This window comes from Gymnoscopelus braueri (genome assembly GCF_963280865.1).
Source record: "Gymnoscopelus braueri genome assembly, chromosome: 21".
Taxonomy (NCBI): domain Eukaryota; kingdom Metazoa; phylum Chordata; class Actinopteri; order Myctophiformes; family Myctophidae; genus Gymnoscopelus; species Gymnoscopelus braueri.
Genome location: NC_137623.1, coordinates 35,885,936 through 35,902,648, shown reverse-complemented (window position 1 = coordinate 35,902,648; position 16,713 = coordinate 35,885,936). Strand labels below are relative to the sequence as shown.

At 41.4% G+C, this 16,713-nt stretch overlaps 1 protein-coding gene across 1 annotated transcript in view; it reads left to right on the top strand.

The window, feature by feature from the left end:
• Positions 1 to 16,713, top strand: part of LOC308077617 (disco-interacting protein 2 homolog C-like) — a 95,543-nt gene that overhangs the window by 19,513 nt on the left and 59,317 nt on the right. The window contains 9 exon segments of the mRNA XM_080418375.1: positions 2,986 to 3,303; positions 5,476 to 5,598; positions 6,642 to 6,788; positions 7,545 to 7,664; positions 9,507 to 9,704; positions 11,746 to 11,837; positions 12,501 to 12,611; positions 14,446 to 14,569; positions 16,195 to 16,304. Of these exon segments, the coding sequence (XP_080274501.1) occupies positions 2,986 to 3,303; positions 5,476 to 5,598; positions 6,642 to 6,788; positions 7,545 to 7,664; positions 9,507 to 9,704; positions 11,746 to 11,837; positions 12,501 to 12,611; positions 14,446 to 14,569; positions 16,195 to 16,304 (1,343 nt within the window).

Genomic DNA, 16,713 nt, shown 5'->3' with positions numbered 1-16,713 from the left:
ACGCACGCACACACGCACGCACGCACACAATCATCTTATTACATACATAATACATATTGTCTCTGTCGGGTGGAAACGTCATACGTCCAAAATTGGTACTTTTCAGGATTCAAATCCCCTTTACCTAACGTTTTGCTTAGAAAACTGCAAATGAAAACCGTAGCTAGCACCACCTTTTAAAGAATATAACATTACAAATAAGAATGAGGAGATTTATGTGACCATAACATTTCAGTAGGTCCAGTTTTGATGTCATTTACGTTCAGCATAAAACAGCATTAATGGCAAATAGGTATTACTTTCTATTCAACAACGGTTGTGCTAGTCAAGAAAGGCAGGCAGAGACACACACACACACACACACACACACACACACACACACACACACACACACACACACACACACACACACACACACACGGAGAAACAGACACACAGTGGTTATTTCAATTGAATTCCATCTTACTAAGCCCAAAATACCGACCCCACAAAGCCTGCCCTGTGCCCAGAGAGGATTACGTTGTAATGCTCATGTCTGCTCCTCTCAGCCGTTTAGATGCTGACCGAGGCACACTAATTTCACCCAAAAAAATAAATCTAAAAAAGAAAAAGCCACAAACACACACAAAAATCCTCAGGCTGCATCAGCAGCATATTAGCGATAGCTCCAGAGAATGCCACAGAAATGGTAAGAGAGTCAGCACACACACAATGAGGTACTGGACCTTTGGCTCAAACTGCATTAGGGGGATGAGAAGTTTTAAAAAGCAAAAGGGATTACAAGCAATTCAGTATAATAACACTACAGTAACAACACCCACTGTATTCTGTTAAAGACGAGGTTTAAATGTCGTTGTTAGGTTTTGTCCTGTACCTCTATAAACAGAAGTTACAGTACACCCCCCCCCCTCACAAATCACAAGGATAAGGATAATTCCTTTTAACAGGACGTTCATGAAAGTCCTTGAGGGCTTGTTTCCAATGAGGGCCTGTGAGCAATTAGGGGTTAAGAGTCTTGCTCAGGGACAAATTTCATTTCATCGACACATATGCTGGCGTGGCCTGGAATCGTACCTGGGGTAACCAGGGCCTCTTGCTCCCTAGGCGGGCTCACTAACCACTCAGCTATGGCCGCCCCACAAGAGCCTTATAAGGCGCAATGGTGTTGTTGCACGCAGAGAACGGCTGATAATAGCAGACCTACAAGTTCACCATACATCGCATCTAGTATGAATCGGGCTTTAACCCACTTAAGGCCCAGCATCCGGATTCGGGGGGAAAAACCTTCGCAGAAAATAGCAGATCTACCAGCTCTCAACGTGTCACAACGCGAGATCTTGTAGATCTGCTATTTTCCAGCAAAAATATTTAATGTAGAGCGAAAACAGAAACACTTGCGTAAAGCCCTCTATAGCCATATAGGGTTTAAGTGGTTAATGTTCACACACATTCACGCTGGTGTAGCCGTAATTAGGGCTTAGTTCCTCTTGCGCAAATTGACTGACATAATTAACCCAAGGAATTACAGAGACACTTGCATGAGACAGAAATCTGAAAGGAAGATGAAGGAAGGTAGACAATGAGTTCCTCTCACAATGCGAACGTGGTGCAGATTGACTGACAAAATTAACGCGAGGAATCACAGAGACATTTTGCATGACAGAAATCTGAAAGAAAGATGAAGGAAGGTAGACGATGAATGTGTGTGAGAGAGAACAGGGAGAATTTGTTCTTGATCGTGTTTTTGATCTTGTTGTTTTTAATCTTGTTTAATATTGTGTTATTTTTCTTTTGTTGATCTCTTTTTTTATTTAAAGCTTGTTGGACTGCATATCATATCATGAAAGGTGCTATACAAATATAAAGTTTATTATTATTAAGTTTATTATTAATGACATGCTGCGCTGCTTTCATGGCTGTACGTAAAAACATTAAGTTTGCCTTTGTAACTTTGCAGTTTTTTTTGCGGTTTTCATATTATTATTATAATATTCTCTCAATATTCTTTGACACAGAATCAAAGGTTTCATGGTCAGGATTCACCAGGAGCCTGGATGTCTTGGTTCCAGGCTTAAAATAATTAATATAAATATTTTCGGAAATTGCCATAGGCTGAATGAATGGGCTTTCTATCTGTGGAACCAGAGCCGGTAAATGGCCGCCACTGCTATGCTCTATATCGCTATTATTATTAGGGCATGACACCTGGTGAAGATTTTCGCTCTGCTTAGCGCACCTTTCAATTTTTAAGCGTGTTTTTTCTTGACCACAACGTAAAATAAAATCTAGATAGCATGTTATTTAGACAGATGTTAGGTTCATTGTTTACTTGGTATCCAATAATTCAATGTACAGATTATTATGTTGATAGTATATTGTTTAGACTGATGCTAGGTTCTTGCTTTACCTGTGATCCTAGTTTACTGAGGCACTACTACACTGTCTCTCTGCATTTGATGTATGCGTTTACCTTGCTTTTGAGACTAGAGCGTGTGCTAAATCATTGGTTCTCAACACTTTTTAGCTCGAGGCCCAAAAGAGAAATTTGATGTCTCCCCAGGACCCAAACTAGTGAAAATAGCAGATCTACTGTACAAGCTCATGCCGAGTCACTTCATAACACGTTGTGTGCTTGCAGATGGGCTATTTTCACTACTTCTTTAGTTTTTCTTTTAGATGTACAGAATTGCCTGAAATTATTTTGAAATATCTTGGCCTTTTCTGAAAATGCAGATTTTTTTAATAATCTTTTTTTTATGTAGTAAACGAAAAAAAAGGGATATTTACTTGTGTCGTGACCCATAAAAATGTGTCTCACAAATGGGTCCCGACCCAGTGTCTGGGAATCACTGTGCTAAATGCCTAAATTGCAGTTAACGGTTAATGTTATGGCTATTATGTAGGCTGTGCGTTATGGTTTGCTGTGGGGCTGTTTTCCTCGTTCCATTTCCTCTTTCAACCAAGGCCTTTCTTTTCCTCACCCAGGCCTGTCGCCTCTGTGCTCGGACTCCTCGTCGGGCTCCGAGGAGGAGGCGGGCCCCGGCGACGACATGTCGATGGTGGCCGAGCACTGGATGAGCCGCCCCGCCCCCATGGGGGGCCCCGCCCACCTGGGCTCCACCTCCTCCTCCTCGTCGTCCACGCAGAGCGGCGGGAGCGGCAACGCCGGGCGCCTGGCCGACAACCTGGCGCACGCGCACATATCGCACTCGCACCTGGTGCCGCACTCGCACCACCACCTGTCGCACTTTCACCTCAGCCAGGCTCACCACCAGCACAGCCTCCTGTCGCAGTCCCACCACGGTGAGTGATGAGGATGATGAACGCTTCTTTGTTTCTACTGCTTCTACTGCTTCTACGTTTGTTCTTTCTGTCTGTTTAGGCCTGTCACAATTATTACATAATCGTCTAATCGCAGTTATTTGAGATAATCGCAATTATTATCCTTTCCATGTTGAAAAATGTTCAAACATTTTCAAATATTGAAAAAACAATTAAATCATTAATCGCAATTATTTGTATGACAATTAATCGTTAAAGGGACTACACCATGAATTTTTTTTCTTTTCTTCTTTTTGGTGTTTTTGGTCTCCCCTACCTCTCTTCTATCCCCAAAAATACCCCAGTTTGAACACTCAGGGTTTCACAGCAAATCTGGGGTTTTCTGTAAATTGGTCTCAAAACAGGCCAAACTGATTTGCACCCTGACGTGACGTCAGGGTGCAAATCCTTTTTTTTTTTTTTTACTTTTTCCACACAGAACCAGGAGATAACATGCATACAAACAGGTTCAATAGCGCCCTGTGCCAAACAGGACAATGTGGTATTGCAGGTGAAAGTGCTTTATAAGCCAGAGAGAAGTTAGTTGGAATGAGTATATCTGAGGCTTGATTTAGGCTCAAACCTTTTGAAAAACGTTTGAGGGACATAAACAATATGATATTAAATATTATTATAGTTTTTTAAATTCATGGTGTAGATCCTTTAACTTAATGTTGTAACCGTGACAGGCCTTTATTTATTTATTTATTTCTCTTTTTCTCTCTTTCTTTCTTGCTAATTCAGTGGCATTATATGATGGCAGAGTTTACACCCCAGCTTTTTTCATTCAGTTTTCTTTTCTTCTTTTTCTTTTTTGACAGAGATGCTCACATGTTTGTGCGTGCGTGCGTACGTGCGTGCGTACGTGCGTGCGTGTCTTTGTGTGTGAATAATTTGACATGTGACACAGAGACACACAGATGGAGTTTTATTTATCTGTTTACTTATAAGTTAAAGCTGCACTATGTAACTTTCCTCTTCTACCCCGGATTTGAACCTGATTTCCTGCGCAAGCGCTGCTTTTTTTTTTACCATTGAGCTAATAGATCCGGCCTGCCTTGCTCAGGGGACAAATTGAATCTTGACCATCAGGTAATTTTTTTTGTCAGATCCTATGTCTAGGTGAGACATGACCTTTGACACGATCTAAATGTCTCAATACAAGAGCAGGGAGACAAAAGTCATATTCTCTACCAATACGGATTGGACAAAATGACATTTTATTAAAAAAAGACATCAAGTTTATTGAAATTGAAAACATTTTGACAAAATGGGGATCGGCATCAGCCCCAAAAAACGGTCGGGCTCTCTATTAAACGTGTATGTGGGCCACCTTGGTGACGCTGCCAGGGGTCATACACGTAGTCATGGCAACGCGAGTTTGAATTCAGTGCACACAGCTCACCTGGCCGTGTGGCGGGATATGTCCTCTCTGCACCCTCTTATGTCCTATCTCGCTGGAAAAGCCTAAATCTAGTGGTTCTCAATCTTTCAAGGACCCCCCGCATTAATAGGTATTTGGTCACGGACCCCCATCTGAAAATATTTGGTGCCAAGGACCCCCCCCCCATACAAGATTTGTGTTCGCGTTTTTTGTACGATTTTCTTGAAAATGGCAGATCTCCAAGCTCACAACAACGCATCACTATGTGACACGTTGTGAGCTTGGAAATCCGATGTTGTAGGGTTAAAATGGTTAAAGCAGCACTATGTATCTTTCCTCTTCCACCCTGGATTTGAACCAGGTTTCCTGCTTAAGTGCTGACATTTTAACCATTGAGCTAATAGAGCCTGCCTGCTTGCTCAGGGGATAAATTGAATCTTGACCATCAGGTCAAAATTCGTGTCAGATCCTGTGTCTAGGTGAGACATGACCTTTGACACGATCTAAATCTCTCAATAAAAGAGCAGGGAGACACAATACAACCACCCCAATTGTATTAGTTATTGTATTAACATAATCTATTTTACAGATTGGACAAAATTACATTTTATTAATTAAAAAAATAAGTTACATAGTGAGGCTTTAAACTGATTTTGATGCTATATTAACTAATTAACTAATTTAGCTGGGACCCCCTCCCCCACTGGGATCCCCACTTTTGGGAACCAAAACAGAACATTTGAGAAGAATAACCATACATGTCCCTGCAGGTATAGGCCACCTGTCTCTGAAGAGGAAGGGGGCTCTGAGTGTGGCAGAGAACGGAGGGTCCCTCAGGCGCTCCTGTGAGTTTGGCTCCGACATGCTGTGGCCCCCGCCATTGGAGTCTGATGGTAGGGAACATGGTTTTCAGAAATGCAGCAATATCTCTGAATTGCATATATGCCATACATAGTATCACAAATAACATTGTGACAAAAGCTTGTGATGTAGTTATCAGAAAAGGTATTTTCTATTACATTCATGGGGAAACGATAATATATCTTTTTTTCAATCTATAAAGGGGAATTAATGAGTATAGGTTTGTTTGATTGATTGAATACTTTATTAGCAGTTTGCAAAAAAAGGCACAAGAAAGTACAGTTCAATACAAGGTCTGCTAAGAGGATTTTAAACCCAAGAAAGCCTATGGCTTGTTTCCATTGGGGTCCTTTGTACTCAATTGATCGAAACATTAATGACAGACAAATATACATACTATGCAAAACATCATATAAACAGTTTGAAAACAAAAACAAAAACGGTAGGACCATTTCAGTTAGTTTACTTATAATTATTTGTTGTGACAGTGTGTGACAGTGTTGAAACAGTGCTGACAAGTATGATTTATGTTTTACTTCATAAACAGCCAATGAAACAAAGTCAGTGGACTTTAGTTCTCTTTTATACTTCACTGGTGAATTGTACACAAACATCACTTATGTTACTGTAGGTTTTTATTTATTTACATTTCACAATTTGCCTTGATTTGGTGTAAACCAATTCCAACCTGCAGTCCCTATTTTTGGCATGACAGCCAAACAAAAACTAAAAAAAGTTACATTTTCAATTCAAAGGGACTTTATTGGCATGAGAAAACATACGTTTACATTGCCAATGCAAAAGTTGAACAAAACAATCAAAACAAAACAATGTATGTACAATTAAAAGGGAAAAAAGAAATGTGTAAACAGAGCTGTGTTACAAAGTTGCAACTTAGACACAACTATCTTACAAAGCCATAAGAATTGTGCATTTGCTGTCACAAATTGTTATACAGTACATCCACGTAGGAAAGGTTGGCTTGGGATAAACCTTTGAAACAAATGGCAGCAGTGTTGCATCAATGTTTTGTAGTCACTTCGTATAACACCTGTCTCTCTCTGTCTTCCTATAGAGAATCATTCAGCCCCTCCTGACGTGACTGGCTACTCGTCTGACTCCTCCCACTCCCGCCCGGAGCGCCACCACATGTCCAACATGGGAACTATTGCCAGGAACACGCAGAAGTATGGCAACGCAGAACGCATGGAGACTGGGGACGGTAGGCCCTTAACGCCACTGTGTGTGTGTGTGTGTGTGTGTGTGTGTGTGTGTGTGTGTGTGTGTGTGTGTGTGTGTGTGTGTGTGTGTGCGCGTGTGCCTGTGCCTGTGCATGCGCGTGCGGGCGTGCACGTGTATGCACTGTGGTGGAAGTACTAAATGTTTTACTTGAGTAAAAGTATCAAGACCACCATGTAGAAATACTCACAAATAAAAGTCCCACATTTACTTGAGTAAAAGTACAAAAGTTTTGGCATCAATATATTTATTTGTATAATTGTAGTGGAGTAAAAGTTCAATATTTACCTCTGAGATGTAGTGGAGTAGTATTTAGAGTAGAAAATACTCTCAAAAGTGTAGTTACTTTCCACCACTGTGTATGCATGTGTGTGAGCGTGCGTGCGTGCAAAAATCTTATCTGCTCCACCCTGTGTATGATTCTGTGCTGGAGATAGAGAAAGAGAAACACAGTGAGTGAACATAATTGTCAAATTCCTTTCTCCTGAGAAAGTTGCTAAACATTAGCCTCTGGAACTCACTGTGTGTGTGTGTGTGTGTGTGTGTGTGTGTGTGTGTGTGTGTGTGTGTGTGTGTGTGTGTGTGTGTGTGTGTGTGTGTGTGTGTGTGTGTGTGTGTGTGTGTGTGTGTGTGTGTGTGTGTGTGTGTGTGTGTGTGTGTGTGTGTGTGTGTGTGTGTGTGTGTGTGTGTGAGCGTGTGTGTGTGTACTCGTGCGTGCGTGTGTGTGTGTGTTTTCCAGGTGTGCCAGTCAGCAGTCGTGTGTCTGCAAAGATCCAGCAGCTGGTGACCACTCTGAAGATGCCTCGCAGACCCCCTCTGAGGGAGTTCTTTGTGGACGACTTTGACGAGCTTCTAGAGGGTTAGACTGAGCTCTCTGTTTGTGTGTGTGTCTGTCTGTCTGTCTGTGCTGTTAGTCTGCCGGCTCTGGCAGACCAAGTTAGGGCTGCAACTATAAATTACTTTTTCGATTAATCGAATTATCGAGAAGCAATTTATTTTAAATAAAAAACATCTACAGTATATAAAGTTATTGATTAACCACTTAAAAAGATAGTTCACCCCCAAAATGTTTGATGAAATGATTATAAGTCACCCCATGGAGACTTGAATTCATCGATATGTTTTAGTTTTTGTCGCATTCCTAAGCCAATAATTTGATGACCGGCAGCCAGTTCGGGTTGGAGACACAAGGAGTCTCCTTTGTGTCTCCTACCAGAACCGCTGCCTACCGGTCCGCTGGTCATCAAATTATTGGCTTAGGAATGCGGCAAAAAACTAAAACATATCCATGAACTCAAGTCTCCATGGGACTAATTGATAGAAAACATTTTTTTTGTGGGTGAACTATCCCTTTAAGCGTTATTTTATATTTTGTCGCACAATAGTGTCGTGTGCAATGATAGTGAAAATTGCAGCTTTACGAGCTCACAACGTCTAGAAGCTGTGCACTCCCTGGTCCTCTTGGTTCGAGGACATAAGTAAAAAAAAAAAGAAGGAAAAAAAAGTTTAATTATAGTGGAGACTGAGACCATTAAGTCTGGAGTACTAGAGCACTATGCAGTATCACCAAGCAATCATCCAGCTCAAGTGGCTGCTTGGATGAGGATGAGTGTGATTGACGTCGAATTGCACACACCACCACCAGGGGATTGGTAGTAGGAGGATCAGAGGGTTAATGCCATCTTGGAATAACAGCTGCTCCAGGATTGGCTCTCTCGATTAATATCTCCAACTGGCAACGTTGAAAAACTAAATTAATGTAATTCCTGATGAGGCCAAGTAGGGAGTGGGGTCTTGCAAACCCCTCAAAGCTGGACAGATGGTCCGTCAAGAGTCAGGGGAAGTGATGAAAGCAGTGGATGCATGGATTAAAGTTCTCAGTCGCCCACGACTGATTTCAGTCATAATGTCTTCTAGGAGCCATCTACAAGCTCTCAATGCGCCTCTGACGCATTGAGAGCTTATAGATCGGCTATTTTTGGTCATTATTTTAAGATAAGAGCATTTGAAGTGGTCAAACTAGCAACATGTTCAGAAGCATCTTCCATAAAATCTTAACAGTCTCGGATATTTCATATAAAAGCAAAGGTTAAAGCCTCAAATTCAATCTGTGATTTCTTCACCTGGTTGACAGTACGTAGAACAGCAGGAACAATTATTACTAAAATCTCATAATGTTACGTAGTGTCTTAATTGTCTCCGCCAGGCTGAAGGCATGGCTGAGACTATGTTTTGCACCCAGTCCTTGTTCGTCCGTCCGTCCGTGTGTGTGTGTGTGTGTACTGTATGTTCGTCTGTGAACAGCTAATCTCCGGCACCGTTGGCCCGATCGCAGCGAAACTGTATTTTTTTTAAATATTACTCCCACAGATTTTGTCCAAACATCATGCAAATTGGTACACAGTATCTTTATAGTCATTAAACCAGATTTTTCCTATTCCATCCTGATTGGCTTCCAAAGTTTGCAGGCGTGGTCCGTTTTGAACAAAATGCCTCAAATCATGAACACTGCATGCGATTGCCGTGAAACTTTGCACGCACACTGCCACTAGGCCGAGGAAGAAATTGCACACTGTCTCTACACAATTCGCACATTAGTTACTTGGTCATACAAACATTTGCAGTTGTGAGATTTTATTTTGCTTTTAAACCATGTAACGTTAATAACCGATGTAACACCATGTGTGCTCTCTGTCTTCAGTCCAGCAGCCAGATCCCAAGCAGCCGCGGCCGGAGGGGGCAGAGATGCTGCCGGCGCGAGGGGAGGCCCTGGGCGTGGTCACCAACTGGCCGCCGTCCCTGGAGGCGGCTCTGCAGCGCTGGGGGACCATCTCCCCCAAAGCCCCCTGTCTCACCAGCCTGGACACCGCCGGGAAACCCCTCTACGTGCTCACATACGGTAATCATGATACATATTCTTTTCCCCCTGGCTTTTTTAATCATTAAGTGAGTGTACTTACTTATCGATTTTTCTTCATTTCCTTTTTTTTATGTTATGCATGTCTTGTGCCCATGTTGGTATGCACGCACATGCATACTTTTAACATGTATATTTTGACTCAATCTGGGAACCCATTGGGTAAAAAAAAGGGGGGGGAAATATTTTTTTTCCCCTTTGTTTTTGCCTCTGGGCGCATCACCTGTAGAAACAGGAACTCGGTTTGGCTCCTCCCCTTTATTAGTCCACTTCCTCCCGGGTGCTTCTGTGTTTATTCCTACTAACAACAACATTACATGTTTAGGACAGTGGTGCTGTGACAGTGGTGCTGTCCTAATTCTGTGAAGCACTTCAATCAATCTCTGGCTGTTTTAAACGTGCTCTATACTGTAATTAAAGTTTGATTGATTGATTGATTGATTGATTGATTGATTGATTGATTGATTGATACAGTACATGTTGTAGCTGGATTTGTTCTGTTTATTTACAGATGTAGCCACATTACCCCCACTGCGGAAGATACAGTTTGGTGCAAACGCATTTAATTTGCACATAAGTAACCACTACCAGTGGTGGACAGAAACTAAGTACATTTACTTGAGTACATTTTTGTTTTTTAGTTTTTGCAAGTTGATGACTTTCACTCCGCTACATTTCATACAGAAATATAGTACTTTTTACTCCACTATATTTCTATCCCACAAATTTACAAAAATATATTATGAATTAACCACTGAAGCCCTATTTTTAAAAAAAAAGACGATCTCATAACGTGTCGCGGCGAGCTTGTAGATCTGCTATTTTCACAATTTCTGACAATTTCTGGACCCTGCTCTTCGTGATTTATACTTTTGAATATTTGAGTATTTACTTGAGTATACATTGTCCACCACTGTGTCTAACACAGCTTTGTAGCTGTAGAAATTGTTGCACAAGCTCTGAGTTACAAGCATAAATTCTGACCCTGTTTTTACGTCTGAGCTGACTAGCCAATCAGCATGTTGCCCATCACTGACTAGCCAATCGGTGCGTTGCTCACGTTCTTGCGTCTTGCGTCACACACTGCCCATGAAAAAGCCTGATCAGCCTGTCAGTGTGCCAGCAGTTGTCAAGTGCGAGGGAGTCACGTCCAGATTGGGGGAGGGGGGAGAGGGGGGAGAGTGATTGTAGGACTTGTCTGCTGCTGTGGTGGGTCAGATTTATGTCACATACATGACAGTGACATAAGGTTTTATTTCATGATCAATAAAGATATCAATCAATCAATCAATCAATACACTTTAAGTTGCTAGTCATCACAATGAAAACCCATTTTTCAAGGTTTTAAAGAAAACATACAATGACGTGTTTTTTTTCTCGTTTTTTTTAAACATTCATTCTTTTTAAAATAGACTTTTCAGGCTATTCAGTGCATTTATTGTAAGATGACCGTACCAAATGACCGTACCAACTACCTTTGCACACAAAGGTATAGGACGTTAGTGTCACCCTCACAGCTGAAAATATTCCTGCCCACATTTTAATTAAACAAAATACTGAAAGGAGAAAGGAAGAAATGGACCATTTGTACAGGTGTAGTGTAAAAAAAAGCCCAAGGCACCGGATAAAGACATGTCACCTCACATTAGAGGACAGACACAGCTGCTCACACAAGTGACCATGATGTCCCACATAAGGTTCATGTGTGGAACGGCATGAACCTTACGTTAAAGGGATATTTCACTTTCAAACATGTTTGGGGTCATTTTAACCTCTACTCAGGCTTTTGTGTTTCACCCCAGACAGTTTTTAAGTTGCTTGATTCAGTATTTTGATATTTGATATACATTTTTCAGACATGCCCCCTTCTTATGCAAACCCATTGTAACTTCAGTTCAAACTCCATTTTAACCATGATAGTTTCTTCGAAAACGCCCGTCCTTGGTTCTGGTGACTGATATTGTCCTTCTAATACGTGAGGAGCCGTGTTTTTTCATAATGCCCTGTGTTTTCCTCCCTGTAGGGAAGCTGTGGTCTCGAAGCATCAAGCTAGCCTACAACATCCTCCACAAACTGGGCAGTAAACAGGAGCCCATGGTTCGACCCGGGGACAGGGTGAGTAATACCTAACTACACACACGCATGCACGCATGCACGCATGCACGCACACACACACACACACACACACACACACACACACACACACACACACACACACACACACACACACACACACACACACACACACACACACACTCTCTCTCTCTCTCTGTGGTCTATAGACACACATTCTGTGTTTTCCCCGTTATTTCCTCTTCTTCCTTTTAATGTCTTCTTACCGATTCTCCTCTCTCTCTTCATTCATATGGGAGATCCCTGATGTCTCAGCCAGTCAGTCTGAGTGCTAGTTTTAGGCTAATATAATTATGGTCTGATAAAGATAAAAGGGATATTCCACCGCGCCTCAAGCCGAAATCAGGCTGATCTGGTGCGTCTCAGGAGCGGACACATATGACTGAATAAAGTGCTTTATTCAGTTATTCAGATTTCTTTGAATACCTTATAATCAAACGCAGGAAATTATTTTCCCGCTTCACCCAGCCGATGGCTACTCAGATGGTAATGATGGCATTTAAGGGTTACGTGTCTTGCTCAGGAACGCTTTGACACATAGACTGGGGCAGACGAACCCATGGCCTTCTTATATGGCCTCCTTATTACCAGACGACCTCTCTATCCACTAATAGATGGTGTTGCTGTCGCCCTCCTCCCCTCCAGGTGGCGCTAGTGTTTCCCAATAACGATCCGGTGGCCTTCATGGTGGCCTTCTACGGGTGTCTACTGGCCGAGGTGGTCCCTGTGCCCATCGAGGTGCCGCTCACTCGCAAGGTAATCATACTGTTTGTGCACATTGGAAGCCATTCTAGAAGCCATTTCTCACCCCATATCGTCTCTGTCGGGGCGGAAAACCTCATATGTCCAAAACGGTTACTTTTCAGATCAGATTTTATCTGGAGTACTTGTCGTTAAAATAATTAAGTATTCAAAAAAGCATTTTCTTTTTAACTCATTGACTGCCAGAGTTAAAACCTCGTTCATAGCAGCCCTTGCCAGCGATTTTCGTGTTTTTTTGTTTCGTTATTTTGTTATTTAATTCACATCTAGAAAGTCTACCTTGACACTTGAATCGTTTTGATCGTTCCACCACCAGAGAGCAGCACATACCAAGCTTGATCGCCTCTCGATCACACTCGCCCCCTCCCAGACCCACTCACACAGTGAAACACATGAACCGGAAGTGAAATGTCTCAGATTCTGTTATCGGCGAAAATTACTTTGTGATACACAACGGGGATGACTGTTCGTCACCCAGACCATAGATTATAGGAGGGGAGGTCTCCGATCGCTTTTCATAGCGTGTGAAAAACCGTTTGTTTCCCTATTATGGTCGAAAATGACTGGGGGGAAAAATGTAAAACCGAAAACGGAACCCAAGTCATGGAACCGGATGCAGTGGTGGTTGAAGTAAGTGGAACCCGAAACTTAGCCTGATTCATAACAGAATAGCGTGATCAGAGCATAAAGATCAATAAAGACGTTAGATCGCATTAATGCGATCCTGGCGGCCAAGCGCGCTATTTATTAGATCGCGTTAATGCGATAATGGCGGCCAATGAGTTAATATCAACATATTCCTGTATTGTTTTCACAATGAATTTTACAGAGCCTAGGAATTTCTTGAAACCACCTCGCGAATGCACTGACTTGCTTGTACAATCACTACACCTTATAATATATAAATTATATAAGTATGCAAAACAGTGTTTTCAGCAGTCAATGTGAACAATTAGTTGGGAATGACTTCTACTGTACTGTCTATCTCAAATTAGGTGAAACAGGTCAGGACAGGTGAGAATTCACAGCCTGGTCAGAGTATTTAAAGTTGAATAAGTACTTATAAGTATTTAAATAAGTATTTTAACTTAATTAGAAGTTGTTTTTGAAGTTTGTGTGAATTTATTCTTCCCATTCTTGGGCTGAAGATTAGTCAATTTGCACTAAAATGCTTTTCACATGTAGCAGAGGTGGGGGGGGTAGGGTTATATGTAATTTGAGCGACAGGTTGCCGATTGCTGACGTCTTTCAATTGAGAGATTTTAGTACATCGCTGATTGCGGGTACTGTGATTGGTTTCCTGCTGTGAGGAACATTGTGGGGATAAATATACTTTTTTTATTACCACCGCGCTCTGACTCCTCAGGTGGTCTGCTTAAAACATGAACATTTGGCAAGTGTGAAGGGTGAAAGGGTCACACTCGTTTCAGCTATCACACTGACGATAGCCGAAACATTCGTTCTTTTGTATGCATGGATTAAAGTTCTCAGTCACCATGACTGATTAATTTGGATTACATAGAAGCCTATGTAACATGCGTTCTATGGACGCATGTTGCGCAGCAAAAATAGCCTATCTCTCAATGTATTGAGGGTTAATTGAAAATGTTAAGTACAGTGCTCAAATACATCTACTTTGTTACTGTCCACCACTGCTGCTGTTGGTCTCCTCACCCCATATTTACGCTGCATTAGTATTGTATACTGTGGAAACCGCTCTAGAGGTCTCCTCACCTCATATTGTACATACTGCATTAGTATTGTTTACTGTGGAAACCGTTCCGGAGGTCTCTCCTCACCTTGTACATCGTGTCTCGCCCTATACTAGGACGCTGGCAGTCAGCAGATCGGCTTCCTATTGGGCAGCTGTGGCGTTACCGTGGCGCTGACCAGCGACGCCTGTCACAAGGGCCTGCCCAAGAGCGCCACCGGAGAGATCCCGCAGTTCAGAGGTCAGAGCAACCCGACTAATGAGGAATGTAGGCTTTCGTTCCAAAATGTGGTGCATCTACTTTGGCAAGAGAAATTAATTCGACAAATGCCTAATCAGTAGTTCTCACACTTTCAAGATTTTTCAAAAATGGTCAAAAATAGCAGATGTACTTTTATATCTGCTATTTTTGAATAGCCAACGTAAAAATATAAAATGACATATGCTTTCTCGGTTTTAATGGGTTAAAAAATAAATATATAAATGATTATAAGCTCTAAAAAGTTACAATTGTATAAAGAAGCAAATCCTGTTCAGAAATATATATATTTTTAAAGATTTGTTTAATTTTTTAATAAATGTATTTAAGCGCTGTAGCCTCACAGCTAGAAGGTCCTGGGTTCAATTCCCGCCGGGGACGCTGTGGGCACTGGGGGCGTGTTCTCTCCTCCGCGTCATCAGTGCCCATACCCTAGGTGGGGTTGGTGAAAGGGCCTTCCTGTGTGGAGTTTGTATGTTCTCCCCGTGTCTCCTAGGGTAGTTAATACCCTCACAAAAACATGCAGTAATCCTGGTCACTATACTGCCTCCCCCTGGTCAGCCAGGGCGCCTGATGGAGGGGAAAGGAACTGGTTGGAATAACGTGTTCCTTCCACGCGCTACGTCTAACCAGGGAACCTCCCCCCTGTCGGGTGATAAGAAGCGGCCTGCTTGCTCCTCATGCATTGAAGGAGGCATGAGCTTCAGCTTGGGCTCTCCCTAGGCTGGCAGAGGGAGAGTAGTGCCCAGGATTACATAGGCAATTGGCACTGGGTGAAAAAAATATGGGTTACAAAATCGTGGGATAAAAATTATAGAGAAAAAAAAAAAAAAAAAAAAAAAAAAAAAAAAAAATGTATTTAACTATTCTCTACAGCAGTGGTTCTTTTTAATGTCAAGGACCCCCAAATTGTTATGTAATTTTGCCACGGACCCCCATGTGAAAAGATTTCGTATCAGGAAATCCAAAGCGGAAGATTTGTGTTGTTAAAAGTTTCAAAGGTTATTCCAATTTTGGAGAATATTTTGAAAATATCCGATCTACAAGAGCTTATAGATCGGCTATTTTTGAAAGTATAAAATAAGGTTAAAGTGGTCAAACTGCATTTGACGCTATATTAACTCATCGTCTTTTGACGTCGCCTATTTTATTTTATTTATTTTTAATATATATATTTCTTTTCTTTTTTTTGGGGGTATTTTTATTATTTTTTTATCTCAAAGGAACTAGGAGAAAACGATTTTCAAAAAATTGATGCTCCATCCACTTCAATGTTAAAAAATAAACTGAGAAAAAAAATCACATTTTTCCTACTTTGAGAACCAACGCTCTAAACGATGCAAGCATTAATTTTGTGTATGTACTTGTTGGAGTGAGGCCTTGGATTAACCCATTCAATCTGGGAATGCATAATGGAGGCTAAATCTCATCAAGCAGTGGTCCGTGGTTCAAATGCCGAATAATGAATGGACCTTGATATGAAAAAGGTTGAAAACCACTGGGTTAAGTGCATTGTCAGCTTACTGAAAACACATGACATAATGATGTTGGGAAGTGTGTGGCTGTATGTGTGAATGAACAACATGTCTGTGTCTGTGTTTGTCCAGGTTGGCCCAAGTTGCTGTGGTATGTGACCGAGTCAAAGCACCTGTCTAAGCCTCCCAGAGACTGGTTCCCGCACATCAAAGATGCAAACAACGACACAGCTTACATAGAGGTAGGCTAACCACAGTGGTTCCCAAACCTTTTAGCTCAAGACCCAAAAGAGAAATTAGCCTGTAGATCTGCTATTTTCACTACTTCTTAAACCTATTTTAAACATTTATTTATGGAAATGATTAGTTTTCATTTTATTTATGAAATACTTTTGAAACAGTTGGGCATTGTTTTTAATTGTTGAAAAGTTGTGACTTTTAACCTTTTTTAAAACATTTTTAATATATTTCTATTAGCTTTTTTCATTTGAAAATACAAGACATACATGACTTTTTTTGTTTAAACTTTTTTGAATCTTTTGAAATATATATATATATTTTTTATTTAGGAAACGAATAAAAAGGGATATCCACAACCCAAACATTCAAGCGGTTGAACCATGAAACGATATATAGTACAGCTCGGTCCTT